The sequence below is a fragment of the Cryptotermes secundus genome, unplaced genomic scaffold (genome assembly GCF_002891405.2).
Source record: "Cryptotermes secundus unplaced genomic scaffold, Csec_1.0 scaffold39, whole genome shotgun sequence".
NCBI lineage: Eukaryota > Metazoa > Arthropoda > Insecta > Blattodea > Kalotermitidae > Cryptotermes > Cryptotermes secundus.
The window spans coordinates 712,105-728,811 of NW_019723904.1; the positions used below are offsets into that span (position 1 = coordinate 712,105).

General features: G+C 41.3%; 1 protein-coding gene across 3 annotated transcripts in view; it reads right to left on the bottom strand.

Annotated features, from left to right (window-relative positions):
* Window positions 1–16,707, bottom strand: part of LOC111861915 (E3 ubiquitin-protein ligase TRIM9) — a 422,827-nt gene that overhangs the window by 27,101 nt on the left and 379,019 nt on the right. For 2 of the 3 annotated variants that reach the window (XM_023846877.2, XM_033750502.1), the window contains exons 5-6: window positions 14,800–14,832; window positions 1,765–1,904 (exon numbers count right to left, since the gene is read on the bottom strand). In XM_023846877.2, the coding sequence (XP_023702645.1) occupies window positions 1,765–1,904; window positions 14,800–14,832 (173 nt within the window). The remainder of the gene's footprint in view (window positions 1–1,764; window positions 1,905–14,799; window positions 14,833–16,707) is intronic. The other variant, XM_023846878.2, reaches the window with a different exon arrangement.

Here is a 16,707-nt window from a genome sequence, read left to right on the forward strand (position 1 = left end):
GGACCAGTGGAGGGCTCTTGTGAACACGGTGATGGACCTTCGGGTTCCATAAAATGCTGGGAAATTCTTGAGTAGCTGCAGAATTGGCGGCTCCTCAAGAAGGGCTCAGCTCCATGAGTAAGTAAGATGGAAAGGTCTTAATAAAATTTTAACGAAGAGTAATTTTATCCATTAAAATACTGTTACTGCCTCTTATTTTATATGAATATATATATATATATATATATATATGAACTAATGTTTCAGCTTGTATTAATATCCATGAAGTGTAGAATTATCCACTAAAAATATTTTCGATTTGCACTTGGGGAAAGGCAACTTAATTCTCGGCCGATCATTCATATAATTTAAATGTCTTCAAAGCAAAAGCAAAGCTTATGACCTATATTCAATTAAATGTATTCAAATATCGACCCATTTCTCCGAGAAATACTCATTCCATATTTAGACTAAACCATTTCTTCTTCTTCTTCTCCGTCTTCTTTTTCCTTCACGAATTAGGCCCTTTGGCCTGTTCAGAATTAATATGTGAAATTATGACTCTTACAAACACTAGGTAGGATTCCTTGGATAGAGGATCTGTCCATCACAAGGCCTCAACAGAGAAAGTATCACATAGACAGAAAAAGAGTGCAGATATGCACCCATGGCACGAGTGGGATTCGAACGCAAGATCTTAATGTTCGAGTGGTAGAAGACAGTACGTGTCTTAGACCATGCGGCCATTGTGATCAGCCATTCCTTCCTTAAATTAGGAAAAGAGCCATATGAGACCGCCATGCTGTTTATGTGTGTTGTCCCCGACATCAGATTTTGAGCCATCGATTTTCACATACTTGGTATGGGCGTTATGCCACTGGAAGTCACCATTTTCTAAAACCATCAATAACAACATGGCGGGCGCGAGAACTTGTGATGTGGGAATGACACTAACGGTACGTAATACAGTATCCTAAAATATGGCAAGTGTTTTCGAAAAATATACAACTTTCGATGTGGTAATATTTTTGTAAAATGTAAAATAATAACATGTCGGTTGGGAGAAACAACACTTATTAAGGAGAATTTGCGATGTATCCATTTCATTTTCACCAACTACTGACTTAGCTGTCTTTCTCGTGACACGGCAGAGATATCGCACCAAACACATACTCTTAAAAGATTTCACTATCTCGTAGGCACTACAGCATATACTCGTAACTTTCGACAAATGAAGTGGATCTGATCCCTTCATAGTGAACTATTCTCCTTGGCGTTCTAATCGGGAACTACACTCCCAACTTCGAACTCCTCGTAAGATTTCCACTTTATAGTACGCTGAAATCCATATTATAGACAAACTTAACCTTGAAAGGGTTAATAAATTCAACGTTTTCTCCAACCATAAGTAACTAACTGAATAAGTAATCAGTTAACTCCATGGAACTGAGTACTGCTTGAGAAGGCACTCGTTGTTCAGCTACTGAAGAACTTCCCAACAACTGATGGAACCCGAAGGTTAATTACCGTCTTCACAAGAGCCCGCCACTGGTCCCTATCCCGAACCAGATTAATTCAGTTCGTGCCATCTAATCCTATTTCTCTAAGATCCTTATCACATTAGGTTACTTCACTTTCATAAGGATAAACATAGGAAAATCACCAAATTTACAATTGAAACTTAACCTCATTTTCTAACAAGTGTCTATGGAGAAACGTCTTCCATTTACACATTTCACAGGAATGCAACCACCACCACCCGAATAGGTTAAAACTTTTGCTTACCCTGAATTCTCCACCACTGCCATTATCCAGCTCCAGCACGTATCCTTCGACGTAAGATGTGGGTGGGGGTTGCCATGCCACGGTGACACTGTTGTTCTCTGCGCTACACTCCTCGGGAATTATGGCCGGTGCGTTCGGGGCTGAAGCAAACAGTGACAGTCACGTTGAGACACACAGTACTCGGCAGACTTGGTTTTATTGCACTCTCTGTACGTGTACCACTCGCTTTAACTTCAATAACACTTCACTTCCTCGTGGTCTAGGCTTATTTGAGTCTCAGAATATGCAGAATTTTCCTTCTAAACGCTATTAACTCTAATGGACGTGAAGAATTTTAAAATATTATCTAATCGGCGTTGTCCTATAAAGGTTTAAAGAAAAATATTTGGAAGCTGAGCAAATTTTCTAAGGTTGAATGAAAGATGACACAGTAGTTATGAGTAAGCTGGGAATCATGAAGAGGGAATGTAACTTAGCTTCAGGAAGTACTGATGAAAATCACGAAAGCAGTCAGGATAGTCCATCTTTCACAGCGATGTGTCTACTGACGCAAGTAAGTAAGTAAGAAAGCAAGTAATTCAGGACGTCCGCACGTGCGTGCCAGTTAGACAGGCGAAGCTGTGTGTTAGAATGTGGGAGGTCTCCACAAGTGTTTGCCAACATCAGTGGTCTTTGACAAACAACGTAATACATGATAAATAAATAATAAAATAAAAAAGCAGTACTACTACTAATAATAAATTGTACGCTTATGTAGGCCTATTTTTAATTTATTCAACTTGCCAAGGAGTACATGGGGTGAGCCTCACCTGAACTCTTACTTCCACAGACCTGACGTAACATCCAACCCGAGAAAGTCGACTTCTATTGTCTCATTTTCCAGAACCTCAACCATGAGCAGATGGAGCCTGAAGCCAAACGCCCACTTCATCATATGCCACCATGGGCGTAGTAATTACTCACTGGGGCAACTTATCAATCAGGCGATAGTAAATAATTAACATTTCACACCAACTAAATCGCACCGGCTGCTTTACCCCTTAGATAGGAGGTTGGCTGGACCCCACAGACGGTCGGGACGACGTTGAGAAAATTCTTGCCCCCACCGGGAACCGAACTCCGACCCCTCGGCCTTCCAGCCTGTAGCCAGTCGCTATATCGGCTACGCTCTCCCGGCTCAATTAACTGGGCCCAATAACAATACTCAAAAGGTTACCGTAGTTCACTAGTAAAGGACTTGTTATGGTTTCTGAAATAATGAATGTAATCTTATTATTGATGTCTGAAGTCGACTGGTCATCTGTTAACTGTCCCCGTGAATTATTTAACTTTAACGTGATATCATATACACGTACATGGCGTTGTATGATAACGCGCGGTATGTAGTCACGCTCAACTTATCATCGGATATTGAATCTGAACTGAACACAAACAATTGCCTAATTTCAAGGAGCACATTTGCATGATGTGCATGACTCTAACAAATATGTAATTAGGAGACACCAGACATGTTCACGTAGCGACGACACCCTAGACTCATATTCGGAAGGTTCTCGGCTCGAATCTCGCCAGGGACACTCGTTATCCTACCTCAGAGTTTTCGTGAAACTCCCAGTTCCTCCAAGCAAATTTCTGGGCAGTAAATGAGTACGAGCGGTCTAAGGCATGTACTGTCTTCGCTCGCTTGGAAACCGGGATCGTGGGTTCGAATCCCACTCAGGGCATGGATGTTTAGTTTGTGTGTGTGTGCGTTTTTCTGTGTTTGTGTACAGGTAGAGGCCATGCGACGAGCTGATCACCCGTCCAAAGAGTCCTACCGAATGTGTAAGATCTAGAAAAACCGAAGTGAACGGAGAAGTTCATGGAGGTAGGCCTAGACCCACTGGGGCTGTAGTGCCAAGGAAAAAAAAATGAGTAGGCCACTACTAATTCCTTCCAGATCTTTTCCAATTCATTCATTCGACGCTACATAGTCTAACTAGCGTCGTGAGATAACCCACAAAAACAGTCGGGGGATAGTTACCTCACCTTGCATCTGTCTGGCAGTCCACCCGTAGGTTACACGTCCTAATTAACGAAATCTGGCATAGGAGTACAGATCCGGAACATGACTGTAGCTATACCGACTCACTGCTGTACAAGTTGGTGAGGTAAGGTAAAGGAAAAGTTATCCCCGTGCTTAATTAATCACGAAAACGTGTCGGGGAGTGGAGGTATAGCTCCATCATTGTTGACCTCTGCACTAGATGCAGGTGAGAGGTTCAGAACATAAAATACAGATCAATGTGATCCATTTACAGCTCCTACTTTGAACATTTCGCGAAATGCAAGGGAAAGTTGTTATTCCTGCCTTAGCGGTTGTGCGTACAGACCAATTGTTATGTGTAAATAATACGTTTAATATCTACAAACCCAGTGAGGTACAACTCCCCCCCCCCAAAGTATCGAACGATATGTATGAGCAAAACTTTACATAATTTATCTTCTTCTTCTTCTTCCTCAAGAATATTATGAAAAACGAATATGTTGCTTATTTCTATTGACAAATGTTTCCAATTCCGTATGTGGTTGTAAAACAAATAGAATAATTCTAGAATTCCATTTCTCGTAGAATCACAGAATGTGATGGTATGGAGTGGATTCATCTGGCCCAGGACAGGGATAAGTAGATGGCTCTTGTGAACACGGTAATGTACCACCGGGTTCCATAAAATATTGGGAAATTCTTGAGTAGCTGAGCGACTGGCGGCTTCTCAAGTAGGGCTCAGCTCCATGTAGTTTGTATACCAGTTAATTTCTTAAATGCCCATTACACATCAGGAAACTTACAAAGAGGTGAGTGTTGTCAGTCATGTATCCTGTCCCCTGAGGTATGATTGTGAGCGCAATGACAGTCTCTTGCAGATGGCACGCTTAATGACCCCATAAAGCTAAGCCACTCCACAGCTTCTTCCTCGAAAGGTAATGATAATAAAATATTAATAATGCTAACGAAGTTTCATATTGTAACGTGTTTACGTTACTGATCCCACTTCTGACACCAGTGTAACGTGTTTCTGGTTACTGAAGACGCCGTAGAGACGGTTAATTGGTTTATTTAACGATCTACAAATAACGGCTACAATTACTTATCACACAGTTGCGGGGTTTCACACTTTATAACCCTAATCGCATTAATCTGTCGACACTGTTGCGGGGTTTCACGACTTATATCCCTATGCGCAAATCAGTTCACTCTATCTTCAGTAGTAACACGTTGACAGTAGGGGAGCTTTGTATCACTGTATCACACGCTCCCAATTACACAATTACACACACGTCCGGATCTTCTTTCCGCGACGGCTGCTATACTCCAACTTGTAGTCGGCTGGCTGTTACTTTATAACTCGGAATGTCTTCGGCGGTAGCCGCACTCGAACTCGAACTCGAACTGATCGATACGCACTGTGCATCCACTTATATAGCTGCAGTGCTTGCCTGTGGCGTAATGAGTGCCACGTCACAGTAGGACGTTGATTACGGTTACGTTAGCGTTGCGCGTTACGTCACCGCGTGACGTCACCGCGGAGGGGAGTGGCGGGGAGCGCTACGTTACCGTGGAGAGGAGGGTGGAGGGAGGTTCTCAGTCGCGCAACATGTTACAATATTAATATTGTGGTACGTACATACTAAAAGTTTCATAAGTGTAACGTACTGTTTGCTACCTCAAGAGAGGATCATCATGTTGCACTAATCTCTAATGGCCATACAGGCTCCAAGTATATCATGATGTATTGTTACATGACGTTCCTGATAACGGCCTGCCAGTTATTTTCAGCAAGAACTGTCTATAATCAAGAATCGTCTTATATATAAGGCAATTCCATAGGCCGTACCAAGATAGGCTTCATTACTGAATTACCTAAAAATTTAATAAACATAAAGCAATTTATTTGTAATAAGTTATGGGAAGAATTTGTAACGCCCAGTTTTCTTAAAAGGTTTCAATTCAGGCTCCTTATCATGAGGTTAAGAGGAATTATGAATTCATATCTACATTATATTTCATTGATAACAAGGCAAAGTTTCGCACAATCGCCATATTTATAATCGTTAGATTAACATACGGCAAATACTTAATAGAACGTATGAGTATGTATGTACATACGCAGAGTATGTTTTTTTTTTCCTACCTACGTACAATAATTTACATGCGGCGTTCAAATGGCAAGCCGCCAGTCACTCAGCTACTCAAGAATGGAACCCGAAGGTTCATTACCGTGTTCACATGAGCCCTCCACTTGTCCCTATTCTGAGCCAGATGAATCCGGCCCACATCACTTATTTTCACGACTATCATGTAGAAATATCAGGATACTCTACTAAATGGCGCTCTTGTTCCTTCCACGCAGAACATTTTTACGGCTGCCGTGTTCGTATTGTGGCATATTTATTCAAAGGAAGAACTGTGAGGCCAGAGAAAGAGCCGTTGCTAGCAAACGGCTCTGAAATCACATTCGTTTCTAGGCATTCTAGGCAGCATATTCTTAACAAGCAAGAATATACGGCCGCTGCTATGACGCGGATCGGTAAACACGTTCTAGCGGCAACGGATAAGCATGTAACAGAGGAACGGTGTTTTCTACGTGGTCCGTGCCGAGATGTTAGAGCTTTGTCACTACGTAAGATGAGCATGATCTGTTTTGCAAAGCCTGTAGAAGCAGACATGTCTGACATTCTCTGAAATTCAACCATCACACATAGCATGAAGATAAGAGTAAATCTTGCTCTGTGGCTAATTCAGGGCCCAACTATGAAGCCGTCTGGGGCGGAGGAATAGCTCGATTCATTTTTAATATCGTTCTTAGCGTCATGCATTGCTACCGGTGAAGCAGCACTATAATCATTCGACAGGAGGCTGAGTGAAACCCACAGACGGTATGGAAGGGTGCACAAACCGAACCCCGGTCCTCTAGCCCGTGCCTAATCTATCTTACCGTATCCTTAAGTGATTAATATACAAGAGAGCAGTGTCAGAATTCATTCATGGCGATGTTCGTGTCGTATTTAGGGCACACAGCCACAAAGTTCCGACACTTATATTGACACTAATTATGATCACGAGTGGTTGGCTTATTCACAGTTTCTGTTGTAAGTGTAAAGTTTTCGAGGCTGTACTTGGGTAACTTGTCTCACCTCATGTATTTCCTGCAAATTCGTAATATACGAGTATGCCTTGTGTACCTTCTGACTTTGTCCTGACTTTAAGAAGCTAATAATCCCTCACCTAGTCACGAAATATCCTGCTTCTATGGAAACGAAGTTTTATTGCCATGTTCACAACAGCACGCCACTGGGTTCTATCCTCAGTCATATGAATCTAGTCCACACGGTTCTACACTATTGTCTGGAGATACGCTTTTATATCAAAGGCTGTTCTCCCGCTTACATTTATTTTATAAGTGATTTCTGCCATTAAAGTATTTGGACTAAAATGCATTTTGAGATTCACTTGGCGCAGGGACACATTAAGGCATAGGCTAAGTAGGCCATGGCTTAGGGGCCCTCGGCTTATGGGGCCCCGTGCGAAGTGGGCACGCAACTTGTCTATCATGAGACAGTGGAGGGCCCCTATGATTTTTAGGTGCAACAGAATCAATATTCATTTATTGTAATAAACAAAGAACGTCTAACACACGCCCACAACCCAATACAATTTTTAGTATCCTGGGGCCCTGCACTGAACAGTGTCATAGGGCCACGAAAATTCATGGCGGTAGATAGAGCCTTACGACTTTCTGCAATGCGATACTACATGGTTTGATACGTAAGTAAAAACTTTCCGGAGGAGCGTGTCTCCATTTTGAGGGTGGAAGAATCCACTAAAATGTAAAATCATAAAAGTATATTTAGATTTTCATAAAATGTGTCATGTTAATTGCCCAGTATTGCCAGATTGGCAGTACTCAATATAAAGTGAATTGAAATGACAGAATCGAGTTTTGTGTCAATCCATCTGCCGGAAATAATAAACTGAAATGGGATTAAGAAAACAATGTGGTGGTACAGCAAGTTTCGTGTAAGAAATACGATGACAATTAATTTTATTGCTATCTATAAGCTGACTCAGAAACCGATGTTTGTATATCCCTTACATCAGAGGTCTATATTGGATCTAGTCCTGAGCTAATTCATTTCAGTTGACACTTTACCTGAATTTCTTAGATCCATTTTAATATTATCCTCCGACGACTGCTCTGATAGGCCCCGTTCCTAAAGGCTTCACACCAGGCACTTCTGCTTCACATTCGGGAATTCCTGGGTCAAATCTCGATCTCGAAGACCGCCTATCATGAGTGAAATTTTCGGTGGTTTACTTTAATCCTCCCAGGAAACGCCAAGACACTAGGTCAGATTAGGCCACCATCGTACCCCTTCACTTTCTTCCCAATTCATTAATCATCATATCACTCTGCCCTATATAGTCAGCATCTTACACCACGAACAAGTATTCTGACATGACGCCTGAAAGTGGGAATAGCTCATTGCTAGGCAACGACTCGGTAAACAGGTCCCTGCGGAAATGAACACGCAACAATAGAAAAACTGCCAAATCTATGCAACGGCGAGGTATACACGCCTCTATAACAATATAAGAAGTTTTAGGAAAGAGTGTTTTCTGTCTGCGCCGCCCCGAGACTGTATAACGATGGTCTCAGGCCAGTAAAGAGAAGAACTGAGGGAGTCTCTGGAGACGGCAGTCGAAGATGACGGACAAGAGTGTGTCATATAGTTGTGTTAGTGTGCGATAAATCCGGCCATCAATCCAAAACCCGTCAACAAGTCGCGTAAACCCCCAAATAAGTGACAAAATGTTGCATTTGACGTTCTGACAGCTATGACTATGAACAGTAAGAACTTGTTGGTTGTGACGCCGTGTAGTTCGATAGAAGTCTACCCACATTTCAGAGGATCGTATCTCCTCCATGTTCAGGGACGAAGAACAAGCCAAGCAGGTGACAAGCATAGCGAGCTTCTTGTTTGGCTTGTTCCTGGGGAAATTCTACCGAATTGCGTGCGGCGTTACAACTCAGAAGAGCGTGCTCATCATAAACACATACATTCCTCATCCGAGCTATAGGACAAAACTTTATTAAACTACCCCAACATCACTAGGACAGCTACATGCATCTCGCTCTCAGCTTTAACTATTGTTTATATAGGACTACACAAAGCTATAAAATTCGTAATTACAGGGCCTTCTCACCGGTTTCACTGCGTCCATGTAACCTTCTGTTTGCCATGAAACTCTGTTCAGAATAAATAAAATCTTTTATGAGGAAAAGGATGTGGGAAGGAAAAGGGTCCATGTTTACTCTGACTAATGTCTGTGTATCCCTCTTTACACTAACGGGACAGAAGCAGCAGAAAATAAAGACATCTATGGTCTAATTCACTAGGGACTTCCTTTTTTTTTTCCTTGGCACTACAGCCCCAGTGGGCCTAGGCCTACCTCCATGAACTTCTCCGTTCACTTCGGCTTTTCTAGATCTTACACATTCGGTAGGACTCCTTGGGCGGGTGATCAGCTCATCGCAAGGCCTCTACTTGTACACAAACACAGAAAAACGCACACACAGAAACTAAACATCCATGCCCTGAGTGGGATTCGAACCCATGATCTCGGTTTCCAAGCGAGCGAAGACAGTATATGCCTTAGACCGCTCGGCTACCGTGACTGGCAGGGACTTCCTCCTACCACATATAAATTTACACTTAAGACTGAAAGATGTCTAACTTAATCGTAAAATCCCTTCAAAGGGCTAAAACGCGTGGGTTCTACGCTATGAAATATTTCTAGTCCAGAACTGAAATTTTTTATTTCAGGCTACAGTATTTTACGGTTGGGCCTATCTGACACCCATGGAAACGACTATACATTACGACAGTCTGAGTTTCTAAAGCTACCATGATGTATATGTAGCTGGAATAGCCCAGTCGGCATGGCGGCTAGGCTACAGGCCGGACGACCGAGTCGGGGTTCGATTCTCAGTAATGTTAAGGAACCTTACTCTTCTCCATAACGTCCTGACCAAATTTGGGGCACACCCATCCCCCTACATAATTGGTACAGGGGGAAGTTCCCCCATATGTAAAACGACAGGGGGGGGGGCAGCTGACCACTTACCTCTATCTAGTGCCGAGGTTAGGAGTGGTGAAGCTACACCTCCACTCCCCCATACTTCTACATGGCGTGGTGATCAATTAATTAAGCCTAGGGGAAATTTTACCTTTTACTGTGCCATGTGTATAGACGGGTGAAAACGACTCAGAATTCCATCACCGCGGTTCTCTACACATACACAACACGAAACGGTTCGACCAAATCTGTTTCTTAACTCAAGAGATGTGAATAGCTCAGTCAGAGAAGTGAATAGCTAGGGAATGCAAGACAGAGGTTCCGTCATCTACAGAGACCGATGTTTTCCTCTATGTTCAGATGACCTCTCTTGTCCATTCCACTATCTAGTGGGTACCACGAGCAAATATGCTAGAACCGTTTCCAGGCAACGGCTTGGCAAACACGTTCCCGCAGCAACGAGTCGACTAGCAACAATACAGGGACTGTTGGAAACGGGGTTTTCTACTCGGTCCGTGCTTATTCAAGACAATTGGGTTCCTGTACGGGAGTCTGTGAAGAGGGGTCTTGAGCGCGTGAAGCTGAAGAATCTCCACTGTTAGAAGCCGTTTCCAGGGAATTACTGGTGAAGACACAGCAGGGTGGAAATTGCTTAGCGGGTGCTGTGGTGATTTGTGTAAATTAGCGGTGGCGCTGTAAGTGCTTGTACTTATTGGTCTTGTGTGTAAGTGGTCAAGAGATCAAATATCCAATCTAAACCTCGCTTACAGTCACTCATACCACGTGACAATATTCATGGCATGGCGTGCTAAGCACAGAAACCAACCTTCTTTCACGTCCATCTCTTCATCGAATAAACATGTAGCGATCTGTACGGACATTTGAGATGCATAAGAGACCAACGACTTGTTCAGAAGTCAACCAATAACATATCTTATGTTATCTTATGATCAAACAAAGTGAAATCTCATGTTAACAGGCGGGAAAATATTCCATGCCGGTTGGGACATGACCTAATATTGGACACTTCCTGTGAAATGTAAGACTGGAACTGATTTCATGCACACTTCAATGGCAGATAGACCTGGCATCTGAGGTGTTGATGTCCCGCGTTCTATTATATTGTAAGAGGAGAAGCGAATTACTTGAGTGCTTCTGTGGTCATGTGGTCAGAGTTCCTGGCTACATCTCCAGAAGTCCCGGGTTCGATTCCCGGCGCGAGCATATTTTCTGAGAAGTAGTGGGCCTGGAACGGGGTCCATTCAACATCGTCACGATAATTGGGGAGCTATTTGAATGGAAAAGTAGCGGCTGCAGTCTAGAAAACTGAAATTAACGGCCGTGGGGTTTCGTTACGCTGACCACGCGATACCCTCTATCCGCTAAAGTTGGCACTAACTTCGCCGATAAGCGGCGGTTATTCGGTCGGTATAGTTCGCTTGCGGACACATACAATTCATTTATAAATAGCATATCAATGTTTTAGTGTTTTGCATAATTTGTACGTTGACATTTAACACCGAAAGATAACACTCATCACCTCCCCCAGTTATAAACATTGGCCAGTGTAGGGTAAAATAGCAGCAAAGTAGAGGGTGGACGTAAATAATTTACCTTATGATGATCCTAAAATGCCTAAACATGTAAAATAATATACAAAGCTTATACACCAATTTTGGTGACGAAACCGATACTAAGAAATAATCTGTTTACTGCAAGGTTCGTAAGAAACACGTAAGAAAAAGTATAGGGAAAAAGCACAGCATTCTAATGTTGCAGTAGGTGGCATACATGGGATCTAACTAGACCGTGCTTTAAGTGTTTATTCTAACAAGGTTTAAATTAAGTTTAGTGGTTGTATGGGAGGAAGGATTAGCCTAAAACATGTAACGTTTGACGTGGCACTGAAGTTCAGAATTCCAATAACTCGAACAGCTGCATCATCATCATGGATCAAGTAAAAGGAAACGCTTCGCCGGAAGACGTATGCGAAAGCGTTGCATAAGACCGCGGTATGCACATCAATCAAGGTCCGACTGAATAACACCGGGGATGCAGCTTCTAGTACCCACGGGGTATGAAGGTTTGTGTTAGTGATATGAAGTGAGGTACCCATCAGTACTGAGGGTTCAAGCGTGCACATCTCTGTTCCTAGCATGTAACAGTCACTGGGGAAACTTAACAACTGACGAACCCACACACAGTCCAGCAGACACGCATAACCATAGTTTCGGATTATCGGCACACTGTTTGGTTGCAACGTTCCATATCACTGCTTCAATGTTTAAATCAAGCTCATAGGAACTAATGGGTCAATTTAAAATAACAACCGGGTCATAAGCTACAACAGTTACCTTCATTGGGCCTACATGTGGTATAAATTTAAAGACATTCTGGGTGTTTACCTTGATAAAGTCAAGTAGTTTGTATCTTATGGTTTATGACGTTTTACCAGAAACCTGACAAATGCCTCTTCCGAAATTTCCTTCACTACATCCTTGCTACTATATAAGCAATATGGTTGAGCAGATCATCCAACTATTCCACCAGAAGGAGCATCAGTGTGAATGTAGGTTTCCTGTAGAGAGTTCCTACACGTGTGCTGGCTAGACAAGAACAAAGAGGAGCGTAAATTTAATACCGGTAATCTGTGAGGGGGCCGGTCACGGTAGCTGAGCGGTCTAAGGCATGTACTGTCTTCGCTCGCTTGGAAACCGGGATCGTGGGTTTGAATCCCACTCAGGGCATGGATGTTTAGTTTGTGTGTGTGGGTTTTTCTGTGTTTGTGTGCAGGTAGAGGCCTTGTGATGAGCTGATCACCCGCCCAAGGAGTCCTACCGAATGTGTAAGATCTAGAAAAATCGAAGTGAACGGAGAAGTTCATGGAGGTAGGCCTAGGCCCACTGGGGCTGTAGTGCCAAGGAAAAAGAAAAATCTGTCAGGGTCTTGTGGAAGTCCCACGCCCTAAATTTAATTAGTCCTTTCAAATGCTGTAGTTGCTCAAGTCATACGGAGGATGAAGAAGCACACTTTGTTATTCAAAAGATTCAGCTGCACAGTCACCTCACAACACTTCTGAAATAATACGGAAAGAAAAACGTGTACAGCCACAGTAATCAAGCATGCAAGAAAAAATCAGTTTGGGTACTAAAATGTTACAGAAGAAATTTTAATTGGGTAATATTTACTTTTCCTTGAAATTCATCTACTCTAGTTACAAAGCAGAAATTGTAACTAGAAATAAAAGTCTGCAGGAAAAATTAATGTTTCTAGGCAAACACACGAACAGTGCAACAAGTGGTTCTTGGGAGATGTCACGAATTTCGACAGTAAGCGTCACTTTTATGTCTCAGATTTCCACCGAGTAATATGCCGCATACTGTAAGACTGTGAAGCAGTGAAATAAGTGTAGATCTGGAGAGGAGAGCGCCTTATTTTTTTTTATAAAATCCACGAAAATTATCAATTTGTAGGACAATTTAATAAAATGGAAAACAAAAACACAACTTTCCCTAAAAAAATTTGTAAATCAAGGAAAACTTATGAAATAATTATTCCAGATATCTGAGGTTTTGTCTGATGTATATATGTCTTCTAATGCTGTGCGATGTCTTTTGTTCCTAGGAATGTGAGATATTGCATAGTGTAAAAAAGTCTTCAAATACATTGTTAAGTCTATTGTTTTTAGGCTTGTGAGATACTCATACTGTATAGTGTATATATGTCGAAATGCTTTTTTAATATCTACTGTCAATAAGCTTGTGAGGTTCTGTCTTCAAATGCTGTGTGAAAGAACTCTCCTCTTGGAAAAGAGTAACATGGTGATGAAGCTAATATCCGGTGTTATGTTTGCAGTTTCCGGACAATGAAATTACTCACTGGCTGTGTCATTTTTAAGAAGTCAGATCACCAATTTATATAATCTTTCCATTGTAAATATGTCTAGTCACTGCATTCATCCAAAGGCATTCATTTTGTTGCAGATTTCATACATTCTAAAAATAACTGGCCATTCAAAACTTATTCACACAACTCATGATTTTGGTAGGTCCATTAAGAAATTTGATAGTAAAGCATAGAGTTTACTAACAAACACAAGCAAGAAACACATGTAATGAAAGCCTTAAGTTAAGACATGCTGAAAATAAAATCTGCTATGCAGCTACATCTACAGAGCCATATAAAATAGAACTAACTAACTAACCAACCTAGCAAATAATTAACTAACTCCATGGAGATAAGCCATTTTTGAGAAGCTGCCAGTTATGCAGCTATGAAAAAATTCCTGAAATTTTAAGGAACCCGGAGGTTCAGTACCATGTTCACAAAAGCCCTCCACTGGCCAGATCAATCCAGCCCATACCACCTCATTCTATCTCTCTAAGATCAATTTTAATATTATCCACTTACTTATACATCTTGGCCTTCCTAGTAGTTTCTTTCCTTTTGGCTTTCCCACCAATACCCTATATGCACTCCCCCATTCGTGCTTCATGCTCTGCTCATCTCATCCTCCTTGATCTGATCATTCTACTTATAGCTGTCAAAGAATACAGTCTTCCTAGTGGTCTCTTCTGGCTTTCCCACCAATATCCTATGTGCATTCATCTTCTCCCCCTTTTGTACTGCATGCCCTGCCCATCTCATATTCCTTGACTTGCTCATTCTAATTATATTTGGCAAAGAGCGAAAGTTATGAAGCTCCTCATTATATATTTTCCTCCACGCTCCTGTTACCTCATCCCTTTTTGGTCCAAATACTCTCCTCAGCATTATGTTCTCACACATCCTCAGTCTATGTTGCTCCTTTAATGTCAAAGACCAAGTTTCACAACCATACAGAACACATAAAATGGAACATTTTAAAATATTAAAAAAGTACACTGCAGCAGAAAATAAGTCAAAAGCATGTTTACCTGCAGGCAGTCTTTCCTCCCCATCTCTGGCAGCTTAGTCAAAAAAGAAAGAAAAGCACAGAAGGGTTATGAAGCTTAGAAATATAAATAGACTTAAATTACTTATGCATGTAACACACTAAAAGCATTATACAAATGCAGGCATAGTAACAATTATCACAAAGAAAGACAAACACTGGCATTCATACTGGCATGGTTATGTATATAAACAGTTCTAATTAAGTATATCTTACATACCAACACAAAGAATACACACTTCCTTTGCTGTAAAGTAGAGTTACCATTTGGAATGACCATCAGTCTCAAAAAGGTCAAAAAGTTACAGCAATGGATGTCTGAATGTGTGACCTAGTTTGTGACTATAAACAATGGGAATTTTTGCTTGACATAGTGGTCATCAATATTGTAGGTTGAAGTAAAGTAAAGTTACCATTTGGAATGACCATCAGTCTCAAAAAGGTCAAAAAGTTACAGCAATGGATGTCTGAACATGTGATTTAGTTTGTGACTATACACATTGGGAATTTTTGCTTGACATAGTGGTCATCAAGATTGTAGGTTGAAGTAAGGCGATGTCATTTCTCATGCCTCACCTCCCCATTTATATTTAACAATTTGCCTGGGACTCCCTGTACAAATATCACAACTACAACCCTGCCAATTTTCTTAATAGGAACGAAAACTGAAGAACTTCACTTTACACATGCCTCTTTTAGAATCCATATATGCACCAGGCAAATATAACAATTTCCTAGTGGACTGAAGTTAGCAACTACATATACAACTTTTGGTTGTGGATAGAGTGGATGTTGAACCGTTTTACTGCAGTGTTTGCCTGGAAATCTGTGGAAAACTGCAGTTAGGATAGTCATCTTTCAGATTAAGAATCGAACCTGGGACCTCCTGAAAGAATAGCAGGAGTGTTAATCACTCAACTATAAGGTCCATTGTCAAAGAGTGTTCCTCAGCTCTGAATATATTTTCAGCAAAAATTATTTAAAAGGCAGAGCCATATGTGTGTTTCACTTACAGCCCAGGTTTGAGATGACGTGCAATATGGTTCACTGGGTCACTAACAGAAGATGATGGAATTACAAAGAAAGGAATTTAGACACTCAAACACTTAAATGCACCGAAAAGTTCACGCAACCCATGGAGAAGCAGAAGTAATGAAAATAAATCCAGGAATAATGCTGTGAACATTTGCGATGACAAATTAATGTTATTATATTGACAGTTGTATCACTGTTGGCTTCACTTTACAAGAAATGAAGTGTACTACAGGAGTTTTGACTTGTTTTGATCCCAACAGTCCTATCATTTTGAACAGGGTATTCTTTTTGCACATTGCAAGCTGTCTAGATAAGGAAACTAATGACAAGACCGATATTTTGTAACATATCACAGAGTAAGTGATTTCCAAACAATGCTTTCCTGCCTACCTGCAAAACTCTGATGAAGACTGGAAGATAATTTTAAGAGAGATCTGATACAGACTCATTGAAATGGACTTGATGCAATAAAGTTGCTACAGTGTACACTGACAGGATTTTGTTTCACTTGTGTTTAAGCTTTGGATTCTAATGCCACATAGTTGTTTTAGTTAGCTATCTATATAGATGAAGTATTACTGAATGAGTGAATGAACACATTCATCTGTTCACCAGACACAAAATGGTGTACTGGAATAATTTTCCACTAGATGATTCTCATCCCCTTTGGAGTACAAGTAATTTAATACATCCATGCATGAGTACAATATAGCCAGTATTCAGTGGAGAGCCTACAATCACGTAAGAGCTATAGGCCTATTAGAATGTATGTACAGTTGACCATGTCATCCTCGTGAACTCTGCCTCTCTATTTCGTCCAATAGGCGTGCTAGGAGCATGTATTCAGTGGCTGATG